Consider the following 18,738-nt stretch of genomic DNA (forward strand, 5'->3'; position numbering starts at 1 on the left):
TCTACAGTATTCAAAAATGTGTACCAAAAGTAAAACCAGAAAGCTTTGAACAAACAGTTTCCCTAAAAACTAAAAAATTGCAAAATATGACAAACAGTTGTTTTTCTTAATTCATTTTAAAAATAACTTCTACTCTCCTCCCTTGTAAATTGTTTGAATTTCAAAGCGTTATTTAAAAGTAAACTTAATAATTCAATTTATTTAAAAGACATTTTTTAAACAAAAATTGTCGTTGTAATAAAGTAATATATACAAGCTGTTTGAGATGAAAAATTACTGCGACGTTTTCATTTGATTCCAAAGTGGCTAAGTCGCCAATATCTGTTAAAGGCAAGTCGGAATCTATCGGTTCATATCTTCCATCATACGGACATCTGCGTAAGAATAACGGGAGAACTGAGCTTTGAATGAACAAACCGCCAGTGTATGGTGTGACTTCGACTGTGTCGTCCGCACGCTCTGAACTCGCTCTCAAAGTGGCAACTTTATACGCAATTTAAGTGGAATAATTTTGTTTATTCGCTGTTTACTTTAGGTGAGTAAATATCACTTTTCTGTTTTAATGTACGTTTTTATGCGTTGAAAGTTTAAAAATTTATTTTGTACCGTGCTCTTTCGTAGTGTGTAATTAGTTTAATATTTTTATATTATGTTATATAATATTATATAAAATATATTGGTTTAAATATTTTTACCGGCTATGCCGTGTAAAATTCCATGATATACAATAAAAATAGTGTAGCTATAAATATTTTGATTTCGCTTAAACTTCACTAATATAGATTTTATTTTGCGTGTTTACTATTAGATACCTAATAATTTTATATCTAAAGAATTTCTTACATTTCATTTTAAAAGTATTATTAAGATGTTTACACCTTCCTATTTTTTGCATTTATTGTGATTAATTATTTATTTAATGATGAAAAATAGTCATTTTTCTGAAAAAATAGTTTCTTTATATATATCTTCATCACATTTATATTAATATGATGAGGAATGCTGTTTAATACACAAATGTGCACTTACGGTACGCACGTATGAATCTTTTTATTTTTTCAATATTGTTCAGTCAAACAGTTAATATATTCAAAACCAAAAAAAAAATCAGTTTTCAAGATTTTTTAATGAGAATATATGAATTATTTCCGATTAGTACTATCAATGAAAAAGTTAGATATGCTGATAGATGATTTCACTCCATTTCCAAATAAAAGTTATTGTTTAAGCTTTCAAAGATGTGTCATAATAATTCAATTATTATTCTCTGTCCACGAATTTAATAATAAATGTTTTGTGGTTGAACGGTAGCATTATTTACGGTCGACGTGAGTTCAAATACAGGCTGTCAACTTCGTTAAAATGTATTGGTTTTATAAATTGTTTTAGTACCGTCAAATTTACTCTTATAAATGTTTTCATATCGTTTTAATAGATTTTTTTTTTTATAAAATATTAAAAAAAAAGAAATGGTTGTTGCAAGTTTATTATAATATTTTGATAGATGTTAATTAAATTTTTTGAATGTGCTACAATAATGTTCTAATCAGCTGTCTTAATCTATAAGAAGTATTATAATTTACACAAATTTAATTTCGTCTGTTTCACATCCATCGGCAAGATAATTTAAGTTACATCTCAACTTTAACATAAAAATCCAAACGTATCATGTATGACGTCATTGTTTTTATCTTTTATCTTCGTGCATTATAATTTCGTTTTTATAATAACAAATAATATCATTACTTGACTCTCAGTAGTTCACTCATGTATATGTTTTGCTTGTGAAGATATATCCATTAAATTGAATGATAAAACTGTTATTAACATTGAAGATTATCGTTGCTTACATGACATCCAATGATATTAATGAGAAATAAATTATTAAGTCTTATCACACTACTGCATTTTAATCAAAAAGAAGGGTCATCTTTCAAACTTGTAAGGCTGTGCCTTGGGAAAATTTTAAGCGAATATATAAAAATATTAAAATAAAAATGCCAGTTTGCTAGCGCAACATTGTAATATTAAAAAAAAAATAACTCATTAATCGGGGTATAAAAAAAACGTATTTTTAAAAGCACTGTCTACTAGTCTGTTCTTTGTAAAAAAGATTACATGTTTAATTCGATTTGTGGGCAAGCAGTAAGCTTTTTATTACTAAAATTATTTGACTTGGAATTACGATATGATAGGTAAAATGCAAGTAAAATTTTAATTTTGCCAATATATACAAAAGAATGAATTAAAATATAGTTTCGGTGGTAGGAACTAAATTTGCAAAACTCATAGAGCTTGAGTTTGCTGACAGAGAAGTACTATTCAAAGAATACTACGTTACATTAGAAAGTTTGAGTCTTAGATCCTAATAATTTAAAGACGAGTAAGAAAACTACAAAATATTTGATGGAGACTCTTTAATTAATTTTCATATCATAAACTACATATTTAAGCATTTCATTTTATTTCATTGCGCATTACAAAATTCGCTGAAAGATAATCTTAAGAGATTTTACTGTAGTAAATATTGAAATGAAGCTGTAGTGGTTATGTGTATCAGTCTTTACAATAACTTGGCTAAATTTGAAAAGTGAGCCTGTATAGAAAATAAATAATTGCTCCTAAAAGTAAAATTTTAACACGTCGAGTACTAATTGCGTGAAACAGGAAGAGAGCTTCTCTTTTCGTTTTAACTTCTTAAGCAAACATTATCATTAGGGTGTTATCTAAAATAAAGTACAGACTGTTCTTTGCTCATAATAGTTTGTCGTCTCGCATCATATAATTTATTTAAATATTTTTAGATACATATATGTGTTATAATATGAAAGCTAGATTTTGAATTCTAACGTTTATATACTAACAAGGAGAATAAAAATAGGCCATGAATTCCTTAAATATACGACCCATTTTTATGATTCAGTTTTAATTAAATAATAAAGAAATTACTAAAATTCCAACACGTCCTTATCAATGTAATTTTTTTTTTTTATAAAAAATAAATTATTAATTAATGCTTTTAACAACCAAGTTACTCAATTTATTCAAAAATAAATTTAATTCAGCAGTGGTTCTGAATAAGAACTTATCATTATTTTATAATTACTTTTACATTGAAATCGAACTTGAAAGCAGTTTCTTGTATTACAATTTATTTGACAATCACGAATTTTAAATAAAACTATATTTATAAATAATTTTTGAAAACATCATTAGATTTTTATTTTATTTTATTAATCATTATTTTCTTCATTTCAAGTAAGTGAAATTTACACGGAATTCATAAGAATAACACGACTTGTCATAAATTAATAAAAACCTTTAACTAACATTAAATTTAATCAAAATTATTGCTGCCCATGAGTAACATACTTACTAATAAAATCCATCTCTTAGTCTTAAAACTTCCTTAAAAGAATAAATATAAAGCTGGTCATTTTCATTCTCATGCCACCTTTTATTTAACGAATAATATGTCAAAGTACACCATTCCAGTTACGGGAGCAAAAGAGTGGGGAAAAATCTGTTGTTTCGTGTAATCTTTACATATCATTTTATTGCAAGATGTAACATACAAGGACAACTACATGAAACCACTATGTATAAATAGATAGTAACTTCACATCATTCCTTTATCCTAGCATCTTGCATGAGTACGGCTATCTCCAACATAATACACATTAAGGAATCTTTTACACATCACTAAAAGAGCGATCGAAAGTATTAAGTAGTTTCAATATGTCGTTTTAGTGGTATTGATAACTGAAGTATGTCTAGAAATACTCCTACAACATTATCGCACTTCGGCGGAAAAATACTTACCGGTTTGTGATCGTATCCGCTCTTACAACGATACGTACCCTTCACAGGCGATGTTTGCATGAATGGTTGATGGACCTATAATAGTGAATCATTATTGACTGATCAAATCGCAAAATGTTGCGCGTCAGGCGCACAAATAGTCTTTTATCTTTATTTATGTATCGAATGAAAAAGCCAGTTTTTCTTGCTTCTTTTTGTGTACAATGCAATAATTATTTTTTTTATAAGAGAATTTTGTTTTCGTTTCATATTTTTTAAGTTATATATAAACTAACTGAGAAATTTACAATAACAATTTAAAAAATCCCATAAATTATCATAAAAAGTTCCACATAAAACAGAATACTATCATTGTAATTTACGTTATTCAGCGACGCAATTTTAAAAACGCCGATCGTTTTCAGTGTCACATGGATATACCCGGCTTAAGCATCTGACAGCATTCGAGGATCTGGCATTGAAATATGCAGGAGCATTGGTGGTCCTTATATATACTCGCTATATTCATGATCGGACTTGAATCTAAGCTCGTCGGTGAGTAGATACTCGTATATAAAGCGTAATAGAAACTAAGAAATTACTTCTGTATAAGGAAAAAAACTGTTATTAATAGTGGCATTCTCTTTTTAAAATTTTATTACATTTCAAGTTCCATAGTTTCGAACTGTTTTGTCAATTCTACATAAATAAATAACAAAATATAATTTTGTATAAGACATTTTATTACAGGTCAAGCATTTCAACCGAAATTTGCGGAACCAATAACAAATTTAACTGTACCAGTTGGAAGAGACGCAACCTTTAGATGCCTTGTGCACAATCTTGGAGGATACAGGGTGAGTGAATACATTATTTTATTACTAATGATACTTTAATTTATAATAAAAATACATTCAGATTATTTCAGTATCAATAATTTTTTTAATTTACATTTTAATGTTTATTTAATCACATTATAATTACTACACCAAACTAATATCTAGGTCGGTTGGGTAAAAGCAGACACTAAAGCCATCCAAGCAATACACGACCATGTGATAACTAATAATCCTAGAGTGGGCGTGTCTCATAATGGGCAGACTGTTTGGAATTTACACATTAGAAACGTCCAAGAGTATGATCGGGGTCACTACATGTGTCAAATCAATACTGACCCAATGCAAAGTCAGGTAATTGTTGTTATATAATTTAATTAATTTGTAACTTTTTAATTATGGATTCATATTTCTAGTTAGAAGTCAAGGCACTCCAATCAAGCGTTTCTGTCGGTTCCTGCACTGCTTGGACGTTGACTTTCTGTTTAAATTTATTGTAATTTTTTATGTAACCATGGATTCTGACTTGTCTATATAAAAATTCTCTTGTCATAATCTCAGGTACGAACATATTTCTACTTCGAAATAAAATCTTATCTTGAGGACCCCAATTTTTATAAGGACGACAAATATTCCACACTGTATCGTATTTATAAAACCTTCTTAATTCGTTACACGTTCCAATAATTATAATAAAAATGTAGATCCCGCACAAAACAAAAATTAAGAGTTGATCTACGTGTATGAATAATGAAGAAATATAATAAGAACTCTCACTGCTATTTATTTGAAGGTGATTTAATTTGGTGTAAATAATAAAGATGATCCATATCGGACTGGTTATCCAAGAAAATTTCCAAAAATAACTTGCCTTTACACCAATCATAAATATAATGTCCACATTGTGCTTTTGAAAGCCGTATATCCAATATATTCCTACGGAAAAGAACAAGTTGCTCGTGAGTTGAATAATTTGAGTAACATCTGTTAGAACCACTGCGAGATCTGAACAGTAAAACGGCCAAGAAATTATGCCAATAAGGAAGCTTAGAATAAAACAACTTAAGTTATTATACTTATGGGCCGTTTTATAATTGCTTGTCAGTAATTCCAATAAACAAAGGCAGTGTATAGACATATTTATGAATAAACAAACAAAAACTGTCGAAAACCAACAAAACCCCCATACGGGTAAATTATCAAAGTAACTTAATATTTCAGCTGTAGATGCAAATGGATTGAATAAAATAGTATTTCCAACTTCTACAACATTTTCTTCTTCTCCATGATAATATGAAACAGTTTTAATACCACTGAATATGATAATTCCATAAACCAGAGAAATAAAAATTGACAAAAGTGGTGTCGTAACGGCAGTCATTGGAGCGGGACTGCGAAATGGCATATTTTTTGATAAAAATCCTATCATACCACATCCAGTTCCAAAAGTTAGAACACTCTGTGATAAAATATAAAAACAATAATGGTCATCAAATTCTTCAATGTGAATTCCAATTTTTGTCGCGTACCAAGTCCCACTTGTAGATAGAGCTACTACAAATAAAATTAACAATATAGTAGACATATAACAAGCCAACATCCTCACAAAAATTTTGAAAAATCTTTTTTTTTCATTAAAAAAATAAATAGACCCGAGCTCGATAAAAAGCCACATAGGAAAGTCTTCCAAATGAACAAACAATTCTTGTTTTTCGTATTATTATTTCCTATTTCTCTGTCAAAAAAACATCTACTTGCTGTTTTCATACCACAGTCTTCATTAAACAGTTTTTGCGCCTCTATGCAATGTTGGAATGTAGATACATTTACTTTTTTCACCATACATTTTTGATCACCATAATCATCACATGAAAACCAAGGGGGTGGGTCCAGAGCACTATGAAATGAGTATTCTAGATACCAGGTTGAAAGTACCATCATATAGACTGTTTTCAACACAATTAAATAAACAGTACCATGACCAACACCGCGTAGTATTGGACAAAAATTCCACATAGACACTATACTGTGGTTTGTATACTGTGCAATGCACAATTCCGAATAAACGAGTGGGATTCCAATAAAAATAGCAAACAAGATATACAAAACCGAGTAAATGTAAAAACCCGTGTGTGACATATCCACAGGAGTAAATACAACAGCTATATCATTCATCATATAAGCCCACAGTATAAATCTATATGTCGTGTAGGTCCATTTAGTTTCACTTTTTTCCGAAGATTCCACGGCCATTTAATAACTTGAAACACTTTTAGATTATTTAAAATGAAAAAATTAATGTTTGGGACATATACAAATCATTCATAACCATCGCGAAAAAATAAAAATATCGGGTATGTTGATTACTGACGTAGATATGGCTAACCGAAAATATTCAACGTAGAATATTGAGATACAAAAGTTTTCCTCTTAAAATATTCCTTTATAGAAATATAAAATATACGTTTAATTGGTAAAGCAAATAAAAATAATATATTGCTGTTACAATAAAAGCTAGAGATAAAGTGAATTAAACAGAACTGGCGGGAAACAGGCGAGCGACGCAGCGGGTAATGATTCGTGCATGGTTCCCCTAAATTATTGCTCAGCGCTGTAATTTATACCAGTGTCTGATAACGACATAAATCCCTAGCGGCGACAGTGCAGCTGCAGGCTTCGATGGCGACGTCGACACGGCATGACGCCGCTTGACGTAATGTGCTTCAAAAATAATTTCTCTTAACATTTCAATATATTGTTTGATTAATTAACAATAATTGTTCATTTAGATAAATAATTATGATATCTTTAAAAGAATTGTATATACTTATAGTCAATTTATAAACAGGTATAAGTTTTAAAATAAAATCTTCTTTCTATGTTTTATTCGTATAGATGACGGTCATTTTCCAAAAGTTATTGATATTAATATTTATGCTTTAGATGGGATACTTAGAAGTAGTTATTCCACCGGACTTTGTGGCTGAGGAAACATCTTCAGATACTGTTGTGGCAGAGGGTGGTACAGCCCGCATAGTCTGTCGCGCTCGTGGACAACCGACACCCAGAATTATTTGGAGAAGAGAAGATGGGTCAGATATTGTAATAAGAAGCCCCAACGGCGCCAAGAAAAAAGGTATTTCAAAGAATTTAAAGACATTAAAAAAAACAGGTTACCACACCGAATATCGATTAAGCAGTAACAAAATTTCAAATCTTCCTTATTCTATTTTATTTCAAAGCGACCATTCATGAAGACGAAGTTCTAACTTTCACAAAGATCTCCCGCTCAGACATGGGTGCTTACTTGTGCATCGCTAGTAACGGCGTACCACCATCTGTAAGCAAACGTATAGTTGTCCAAGTGCTCTGTAAGTATCCTTGGTATGTTTTACCATAATGATGAAATAAGTTTTGTGTGAAATTTAGAAATCTGCAAACATTGTAAATCATTCCTAAAGCAAAAAATTTAATCACCAGATTAAAAACAATATAGTATATAATTTCAACTTGTCATACTTAAAAAACTGTATAAAATATATTTATTTAGTATAACCACAAAAACCAATTTAGACCATTAGAAAGGTTCGCGAAAAATTTGTATTAATTTTTGTTTATTTCGAAAACTTCCAACGAATTCTTGTTATTTACGGAATTATTTAAGATCTTCGATATTTTATTCATATTTATTGAAGTAATTGGCATGATATTGGAACTAATTTGCACATAAAATGTGTACAAAAAATACACTAAAGGAAAATAAAAAAAATACATTTGTTATTTATATACTTCCTAAAGAATTTTGCCAAAAAGGTCGGTCTTATGACGTGATACATTTATTTTAATGATGATTACTTAATCATGTTTGCTAATAATATGATCATTTGTCCAGTTCATCCTGAAATTCAAATACCCAACCAGATAGTGGGAGCTCCACTAGGGACAGACGTCACGCTGGAATGCTACGTTGAATCCTCGCCAAGATCAATCAACTATTGGATAAAGGACACAAGTGAGTAAAAATTATCCGTTATCAAAACTATAATCCTAAGACACGTCCAATAATTAAATTACTGTCTATAATTTGTTAATTTTATTACTATTAAGCTGTATATATATTGTGTTTCATTTAATATATCGTAATGCTAGAAAAGAGATTTTTAGTTTTATAAAAATTGGACCCATTACCTAGTCAGAAACATTTTTGTATACAAATTATTTTGAATTATATAACAACAACGAATATAATAATCTGTATAAACTACATTATATAATTAGAGTCACTTCGCTGAAAATGCCATTCATATCTTACATAGGAAACTGAAATACATAAGTTTATTATTATTGTACTTTTTATTAGAAGAGTTTTGTAATTTTTTAAGTAAGTAAAAAAAACTACTTCATAACTCATAGAAATACAACATATATGTATGTACAATGTACATACCATTACATATTACCAATATAATATGAAGTCAAAAGTTTATATTTTTTATACGACATTCATTAATAAATTGATAATATATTTTCAATACAATACATAACATAAACCGATATTATATATGCGGTAAAAGTAACAGATGCCTAAATTTGTCTGGGTATTATGTAACTCAATCACATGTTACTTAATCACAATATGACGTTTTATATTTTTGAACTGACATTTTATGTTTTTTAAACTCTAAGATATATTTATAGCATTTTAGCCCGTCTATGTCTAAAAAAAATTAATTAATGAAGCCGCTGTGAAAATATAGAGTCTTGTAAAAGTGCTTTATAAACTTCTAACTATAGGTACATTGCAGTTGTAAAATCGTCTTCATATTTTTTTATCTCCTCTCAAGTTTATTACCACAAATACTATAATAAAAATGTTTATCCAGTCTTAGATTAAAGGCAAGCCAAACTATAATTCCCGAGGATATCCCATAACAAACATAAAAAATTGTTAACCGTTCTGAAACAAATTATTATTCCTTTTAATATTCATGTTAAAAAATTTTAAAAAAATCGGTATGATATTGATTTTCATACATAATATTATAATCCAGGGTATTTTTTCTGAGTAACATTTGGTAAATAATGATATTTTAAAGTAACACAATATATGCCACAATAAAGATTTATTACAATACGTTTAATTAACAAATTCTACAAAGCTGCCTGTAAAGTTACAATTTTCGTAGTTTTTGGCAAGAGTCAGATAGGCGGAGCGGCGTTTGCAAGTAATGAGATATTAAGATTAAATTTACGAGTACGTCGGGGTTTAATTCTTAAGAAAAGTGACCTATTGTGGTAAAATAAGACAATGCCCATTAGTTCCACTTGAGTGGACCAGGCGTTTACGACTTCTCTGTAAGAGGACCAACAATGCTTTTGTAATTTATATCTTGGAATATACTCCAGTGGCTTGAATCTATTATTTGGGCTTTAATTTTAAATTATTTAATATTTTTTTCTGATAATTCTTATATTAAAATTAAAAAAAATAAAATCGATATTTTATTATTATTATTATTATTAAACCTGTATAATATTATTCTCAACTAAATGAATGTTCATGAAAAGTGTTACACATTTCATCAAAATTATTTAAATGTCAAATATCTATTTAGATAATCTTCTATTGAAATTTTGTTGTAAAAGTTAAGTGACGCAGCCTGCAGCAAGTTAACTGGCAGATCAAACAGTAACTTTAGTCGAGCTTTTGATTTGCCAAGTTTCCGCTTAAGTAACCGGACCAAACGCTATCGTGACTATTGGGACCGTTTAAACCGTTTACTGTTTATAAAGCAGTTTTGTTAAGAGCTTGTAGACTGCAAGCGTTTAATTGTTTTTAAGATTTATTTGCAAATTCTAGCTTAGTATACAGATAAATTTACCTAAGTCGAAAATACTTCTCATACATACTTCGTCTCGGTGTTGTACAATATAAACGATCGCAAATATCCGTTTATGCGACTGATGAATTCATATTTTATTCATTCGTTGCATATAACGTGGCTAGAAACGGCAGCAAGAAATTTTCATACAGAATTTGAGTCAAATGATAATATTCCCTCGAAAGTTTTTATATTCTATATACCGAAGGTGAGATTTTACAACCATACCGAAACTTTTTAACTTTAAAATCATTTGCGAATTTAATAAAAATCGTAACGCAAACTGGATGTCGTAAATTCCAACAAACTTTAATATTAGTGACTGTGGTTTAGTGACGAATCATCATAAAATCGTACGTGTATGCTGTGAAATATCCATTAGCAGCCATTGACGCGTAAAATAAACCAGGTAGAGTTATAAGAATAATACATTTTCCTCCTTCTGATTTTACACAAAACATGTCAAGAAAATAAGTATACGACGCACCCGATTCATTTCATTTCTAATTTGCAGTAAATAATGTATAGATAATATAAATCTAGCATATGTATCATACACATTTTTTCTTTAAACACAAAACTTTTTATTTTAACTATATACCTTTAAAAGTTTTATAATCCAACAAAAAGTTGGAATTTTTTTTATATATTGTTTTAATATTCTGTAAATCTTAACATCACTGATTAGGTCTACCGATGATTTAATCTTTATAGTCTAGTGTACTTTATTTCAATATCTTTATTCTTTATATTTGTAATAGTATCAAATTTCACAAAAAAAAAAAAAAACCATAATGAGCAAGAATGATTTGAGAATAGTATTTCTTCTCTTTATGGCCGGCGGCGGTTTCATAAAGTTCTTTACTCAGCAGTTGTCGCCTGAAATTTACGGGTTAATTTCAATGTAGAACCAGCTCAAACTGTCTAGTGTTTTAAGATTTTATAGTTTTTATATCTATACTTTATATTCATAAAAAAAATAACTAAGTGGATACACTCAATGTAGTAAAATAATTATTTTATTGCATGACAATATAATATTGAAAAATCAACGTTCACCTATATTTTCCTTTGTAACTTGGCACGGTAAAGACATTAGAGTCTACATTTTGTACAATATAAAATGATGGTACTTCAATCTAAAAGGTTAGAGCCGATTCAATGTCCCAGGAGACAACGGTGACTGTGAAGTGTAACGTTCTATTCTTACGCCGAACTTTTATTTAGTTTATGGATGAAATTTTTCATTATGTTCAACGCAACCTTTATCTTTTGTGATCTATTTTTATAATTATAGTATAATAACGTCTTAAGATTTTAACGTCTCAATTTTACTAATTTATATATATGTATAAATTAGTAAAATTTTTAAATAGTTGTATAAGGAAAAAAATTTTTTTTTCGTTTATATATGTAGTACTGTCTAGCCTATTGTTATTTAACTTCGTTTTGTAACTACAACAATAAGTACTTTATATCATTTTATATAAATTAATAATTTTGTAAATTTATATTTTTACATTTATAAGCAGTAACAATATTAAGTCAATCTTTTAAATTAGTGGAAACATCGCAAAAACCGGAAAATAAATTAAAACCATCAACCTCTAAATCTGAGCTACATTTACATTTAATTCTAGTATTTTTTGTGGTTATATGACCAAAATATAAATTTGTGATATAAACTTGACCCCACAATAAGTTGAAGAAGCAGATGATTTAACCAAGATACTATGTCCGTTACCAACTATACTCGTAACTATGTGCTAACTGCTTACTAGAAAATATTCTAGTTTGTTTTATTCTGTAGTAAAAAAATACATCATTCTATAAGCTATAGAGCTGTCCTTTTTACTATCAAGTAAGTCGGTTTTAACGTTTGTTTCTGCTTTTTCATTTCCAATTAGTCGTCATAACTAGAGACCTAAACTATCCAAATTTTATTTTGTGTCATAGCTAGTTTTTTGTTTACTTTCTATAAAGGAGATTCTATCATTTTAGAATGAAATAATCTTTACAGTATTAGAATTACATAAATATTATTATCTTAATGAAATTCATTATATATTAATTCTAAGTCTTTAAACATTATTGTTGCATCGCAATTATAAATTGAATGGAATTCTAATAGCCTTAAGCGGTAACAGTGACTATCATAAACAAAAAGATCCCATTCGACCATTCACAACAGTGCCATCAATTTTTCAATCAATAGATTTTTTACCCAGGATAAGATTAGGAGCAAATTAAAAAAAAATTAAGGACCGCAATTAGTGTTTAATTTCTTTTATACTTTGTTATTTTAAGTTTAAAATAAAATTACTGACTATTTCTCTCATTTGTACAAAATATAGGAGACTATAGAAGAAAACTTAATATTAATATTATATGACTAAAACACATGTTATTAAAAACTCATTGAGATTATTTGCAACCGTTATAAATTTATAGGGTATCATTAACCTGGCGTTCCATTACCTGACATAGTTTACACCTGCAGAATACTGTTGCTCATAACCAACTCAATGGGCGGTACTTACCCAAGGCCTACGTCTACCACCTAATGTTCTTTTCTCACATTTATGTTATAATATATTTTCTTATTACCTATTAAATGTCCTACATTGAGGGAAATTACAAAGTACCTGTATCCAATGTCGTAAAAAGAATGTTGACCGATTTATTACATTGTAATATTTTTATCTCATAAGTCAAATTTAAGAACTTGCGTTTCTAGAACCATCGTCACAATAAAGAAAAAACCGGGTAATATCAAAAATTTTACAAGAGAAAGCTATTACATTTACTTACTTTTTCTCTTCTGTAATTAATACTTAACATTTTAATGTGAATTAGTTACCTTAAATTTAAATTTTAAGTACAGAATATTAAATCTTATAGTATAATTTGAACACTAATGCTGTTTGATTATTTACTGTACCTAACTTCCTGCAACGTATGCTTCAGGGAACAAATCAAATGTTCATAGCTTCTAACATCCATGTCTCATACGAGCCAAACATTATATTAATTATCAAAACGCATTAAAGAAAGTTTTGCGCTAATGTTATACAGTTGTACGAACGTCGATCAAACCTTTGTTATAAGGCGAACTCGTACCGAGTGACTGGCGCTTTTACACGACTCGCATCGAAAACCAAGCACAGGGTTGTCATTTTCGTTTGTCATCAATCTATGTTAGGGCCACTGACATGTAAGTGTTAATTAAGCAACCCCCACTCTAACGTAATTAAGAGTGTTACAGTGTTATTTTAGACATTAATTGAGATGAAATTTCTAGATATAATAAAACGGAGAAGAAATTTTGCTATATAATTTTGTTTGAGATACATCTTAGTCGTAAAGTTGAGAACAGTGGACAAACAAACCAAAGTTTTGATCGAAATTAAGATTGTACTAAACATTCCTGTTCTTATCAGTCCCTCCAAAATTCCCTTTCTAAATAAGTTTTCATTCTTATTATTCGATATCATTTCCCAGTTTATTCAAATTTACCATGATTATATCTTCAGATAAGAGAAATGATCAGTTGATTAAATCGAAAACTTTAATTTAGATAATGTACTTTATTTTAAAAGCTAAGCTAATTATGTGTACCACAAAACATTTTTTATACATAATTTTGCTCAATCGATAACTACAAAGTATAAAAATTGGTACAGGGAAAAAAAATCAACGAAAAATCAATATTTTCCTGTCATCAAAGTGGCAAAAGAAATTAAAATGTTTTAAAAATTTGTCCACAAAGTTGTTATGGAATAAAAGGAAATATTTTTAAGCTCTAATCCGTCAAAATTTTGTTTGTATCTTAGTCGTCTGTTATAGAGCTCCAGTGAGTAATAGACTTGTAGTACGATGGTCTCAAGGAGGCCACTCGCTTTATCACTAGCGGACAACAGACTGAAGCTTACCGTAGCTTGACGGTAAAGTGTGCGCTAGTAAATGGTAGCAATTTAGGCTTTATGAAAAATTCGTTTGGCAAAACATGAGTTGATATTATGATATTCGCCTTTCACACATTAGTATGTATTTATATATATATTTACATACGCTGTTAATTTAAACTTATTTATTCATCCGAAGCACAATTCGTAGAAAATTTATGATATGATGACACACCCATGCATGGAGTTTTTTGAAAACTTCCACTATTAAATATTAATTCCTTCTCTGACAGACGAGATGGTAATATCATCGGAGAAGTTTGAAGTTATGAACACTGTGATCAGTTCATTCGAGAGTCGCATGACACTTACAGTGCGTAAACTAACTGCCGATGACGTGGGCGTTTATAGATGTATTGCTAAGAATTCACTTGGAGAAGTCGATAGCAGTATAAGACTTTATGGTGAGTAATATTGATCTAGAACGATTACTTTATCACTTTGCTTTGTGGATGTTATAAACATATTATATATTATATTATAAATAACAATAATATCTATAACAATATGTATAGATTAAGATGCCAATATCTTTAATGAGAACTGCTACGTGACCTCGATAGTCAGCAGTGCATAAACAAGCCCAGATTAAGATGTCTAAGATGTGATTAACACACTAACACTACGATATATATATAGTTAAACTATAATTTATCTCGTATATGTTATCAAATTAAATAAAACCATTAACATTAAGCTTTATAGATATATATATTTCTATGTGAAATATGGCAAACAAACAGACCGCCTTCTTGGTGGGCAGTAGCCACCGTCGTCCATGGACATCCGCAACATCCCTGTTGCGGATGCGTTGCCAACCTTGGTTTCTTTAGGAATAGGGAGGGGTGGCAAAAAGAAAATGACGGAAAAAGGTGGGAATAGGGAAAGGGCAACCGGCTCTCTCGCTCATCGGACAAAACGCAGACATTAAAAGTGACTTCACTTGGATCTTCTGTGAAAGGGTGGTGCTTCCCCGGCCGAGCCAGCCCATGTTCGATCTGTTGTTACATGACTACAGTTAGGCTCTACCACCTACAAATATATTTATATATATATAAAAATCATCAATTTTTTTTTTCTATCCTAAATGGTTATTTAAATTTCGCAGAAATACCAGGTCGGGTTATCGAAAATACCAGTTCATCTGCAAAGAACGAGGATTACAAATACTCTTCTCCTATCGAAGGTCCTGATAACCAGTTTGGTTCCGCGGAGCGATCAGATGATGAAGATGACAAAGAAAATATTAGCGAAACCCTTAGATCTCATCCAGCAAAAAAATATCCATTCAATAAAGAGAACAGCACAAATAATAAATCCCGTGTTACAAATGGAACGGATGATACTAGAAAAAATTTAAGCAATAATGTTCGCAAAATATTTGACAATTTAGAAACTGAAGCGCGGGATGCTGTGGTCAGCGGGTCTTCATATTCGAAGTCCCACTTTAATATTGTACTAACCATAATTTCTGCCATAAAATATATAACATATTAGTAAATTAAAAATATAAAGCTCATTACATAAATCATTGAACAGAAACAGGTTTAAATACTTTTACATTTTGTAATCTACTATTGCAAAATTACAAATGTTATTCTCGTATAAAGTAATAAATATAAGAGATTATATTATTTGTATCAATAAGGCAGGAAAACATGTACATATGTATGTTTAAATTTGACAAAAAAAAAATATACATATAGATATCTAATTACCATTAAATATGTTTATATTAGTTTGTCTTCTATAAGTATTACAGGAATAAAAGAAATTAGTCTTCATAAAAACTGGTCCTGTATAGTAAAACAAAGTTTTTTTAATATTATATAATTGTTGGGTTGTATCTTAATGAAATAAATTAATGTAATCTTCTGTGTAGAAAGTTTTCTAGGTATTATAAAGATAGGGTCATTCATAGTGTAAATATGTGATAAACTCTATTTACTCAACTTGTTCTTACACAAATAATTTTAAGTAAATTATCTAATTATAAATAATGCGCTATAGCAACTTTTTAAAAGTCAACAATTTTTTATTATAGATTCAGTATTCAAAACCACAATCCGATAGCTATACAAGGATAATATTTTTCTTAGTAGATTATACTTTATTTTTTAGCATTTTAATTCACATTACAGAAATTAGATCTTTTGTACTGATCCTAAAAGAAAAGATACGTAATAAGATTTTAAACAGTTGAATAAATGTATTGTTTATTTGTTATGAAGAGAAACGAGGAAGTGAAGTAGCTAAAAATCCTTTTGCTTAATTGATATCCATCCATCATCGAATGCGGAACATATTGGATGATAAAAAATATAATATATTTGGTTATACATAAACAACTTGGGGTAATTTAAAATGGAAATGTATTAAAAAGTAACCAACATTATTTTATTATCGTTATATATATATAATAAAAAAATATATTATAAATGAAAAAATATATTTTAAATTTAATGAAACTCTGTTCATTCACTTTTAAAACTGTAACACATTTGGCATGTAAATACTTAAATAGGACAATATATTAGACAATTATATCATGGTGTACTTACATCGTTACTTGACACAAATATTATTATGACTGCAATCACAATTAAATGTGTATATTAAAATCTATAAATGGGTTTCATTTTATAAGAAACACACTGTAAAAATAGGGAGAAAAAAAAAAAGAAAATTATAAGTTTGCTGCTCATTTTTCAGTAGTTAAAAAAGAGATGAGAGAGAGTAAATAAGTAAATATAAACAATATCTCTAAATAAAAATAATCTCTAAATAAAAAAAATCTATTCTCTGATAATTCAATGATTTTTAATTAACTGTAACAAATTAATCGATAACGACAAAATATTTAATGATATTATACCCACAATAACAAAAAATTACTCATATAAATCTTTTTTGGATTTAACTGACGTGTATATTATTTAAATAAAATATTTAACTCGAAGTTTCGATTTCTTTGCAGCAACTTCTTTGTTCCCGAGAATAATGTACTTCCATACGTTCCCGAGAAAACTCGAACTTTATATCACATTTAGATACTTATATATATATATATAAGTATCTAAATGTGTATATATATATATATATATATATATATATATATATATGATGCAAATATAGTTAATTTAACTAGATGTTAATATTTAAAAGGGTTTAATCAATCATGGATTCCAGAGACGTTGCAAGAATTACACTTCTTTTACAATGCTGAGTTTATAGATATTATATTTTTAGTCTTAGTAAAGGCTTCACAGGTCTAGGTAAAATGCTATGCTTTAAATGTTATAATCCAAAAAATATATATTTGATTGAATCTATGAAGTTAAGTTATAAAGTTAATTATTTATTCAATCGACTTTATGTGTAAGTTTGTTTAAAGAGGGCATCTTCCAAAGTAAATCGACAAGCCAAGTTCAGAAACTAACACTCGGCAGCAGTGTGTTCCAAGTCTGCCAAATGTGGTGGATCAACTGGCATTCTCGTCTTCATTATACTAACAACTTTGTTTCCCTGCCTACATCCAACACATGACGCTATGCAAAATTTTCCGCAAAGCTCTTAAACAAATACACAAATGTTTCATGCATTTTGGTGTTCAACGTGCAAAATTGTTGTTTAGTTTGTACCGTTTATATTTTAGTTTTTAGAACGTATTAGTTTAATATCTGAGCAAATAAATATAATACTTATAAGTTACTTATTGATTAAAAAAATATGAAAGCAAAAAAAAACATTACAAAATGGACTAAATCTACCCACAGTTATGGGTTTTTGAACCAAAATTATTCACGTTCTTCACGTTCAAAGCTAACAAAAGCAGAAAATAGTATGACCGAAGTTACAATGCTCGGTTTCCCAATTATTCTAAATGTAAAGTAAAACTGGCAAACCAAAGTCAAACTAAACAGGTAGTTTCAGTCTCTCTATAGAACAAAGCAATGTGTAAGTGTACTTCCCAAAAAGAACTTGCAACGAAGGCAAAAATATAAATAATATTTTAAAAACACACAGTTGTACAATGCTTACTATTTCAATATGTAATTATTTATGTTTATAGGATATACAATATCATAAATTTATAAAATAAAAAAAACAAAATGAGCAAAATATTTATAAAATTTATAAATTATACTTCTTTATTTGTAAATGTATAGTTTGAATATTAAACGATAATTTAACTATTATGATAAAATTATTATAAAATTGACTTGTATTTACTGTACTGCAGTCACGGTAATG

At 28.9% G+C, this 18,738-nt stretch overlaps 2 protein-coding genes across 2 annotated transcripts; one reads left to right on the top strand and one right to left on the bottom strand.

Moving 5' to 3' along the window:
- The first annotated feature begins 394 nt into the window (after nucleotides 1-394).
- LOC116779197 (neurotrimin-like) lies at nucleotides 395-16,923 on the top strand. Its single transcript, XM_032673397.2, has 9 exons — nucleotides 395-535; nucleotides 4,227-4,356; nucleotides 4,552-4,658; nucleotides 4,806-4,991; nucleotides 7,581-7,773; nucleotides 7,880-8,008; nucleotides 8,530-8,649; nucleotides 14,718-14,888; nucleotides 15,593-16,923. Exons 2-9 carry the CDS (start codon nucleotides 4,287-4,289, stop codon nucleotides 15,979-15,981), a joined length of 1,365 nt encoding a protein of 454 aa, XP_032529288.2. The 5' UTR covers nucleotides 395-535; nucleotides 4,227-4,286; the 3' UTR covers nucleotides 15,982-16,923.
- LOC116779198 (sodium-dependent noradrenaline transporter-like) lies at nucleotides 5,032-6,978 on the bottom strand. Its single transcript, XM_061529876.1, has 2 exons — nucleotides 6,290-6,978; nucleotides 5,032-6,191 (listed from the first exon to the last, which is right to left on the bottom strand). Exons 1-2 carry the CDS (start codon nucleotides 6,888-6,890, stop codon nucleotides 5,050-5,052), a joined length of 1,743 nt encoding a protein of 580 aa, XP_061385860.1. The 5' UTR covers nucleotides 6,891-6,978; the 3' UTR covers nucleotides 5,032-5,049.
- Nucleotides 16,924-18,738: the final 1,815 nt, after the last annotated feature.

Source organism: Danaus plexippus, chromosome 6 (genome assembly GCF_018135715.1).
Source record: "Danaus plexippus chromosome 6, MEX_DaPlex, whole genome shotgun sequence".
Classification (NCBI taxonomy): domain Eukaryota; kingdom Metazoa; phylum Arthropoda; class Insecta; order Lepidoptera; family Nymphalidae; genus Danaus; species Danaus plexippus.

Excerpts from the sequence above, each read along its gene's own strand:
- LOC116779198 (XM_061529876.1), bottom strand. The coding sequence starts at position 6,890 with ATGGCCGTGGAATCTTCGGAAAAAAGTGAAACTAAATGGACCTACACG. Across the intron at positions 6,192-6,289 it reads TGGCTTTTTATCGAGCTCGG|TAGCTCTATCTACAAGTGGG; the intron begins GTCTATTTATTT and ends TTTTATTTGTAG.
- LOC116779197 (XM_032673397.2), top strand. The coding sequence starts at position 4,287 with ATGCAGGAGCATTGGTGGTCCTTATATATACTCGCTATATTCATGATC. Across the intron at positions 4,357-4,551 it reads ACTTGAATCTAAGCTCGTCG|GTCAAGCATTTCAACCGAAA; the intron begins GTGAGTAGATAC and ends ATTTTATTACAG. Across the intron at positions 8,650-14,717 it reads CTATTGGATAAAGGACACAA|ACGAGATGGTAATATCATCG; the intron begins GTGAGTAAAAAT and ends CTTCTCTGACAG.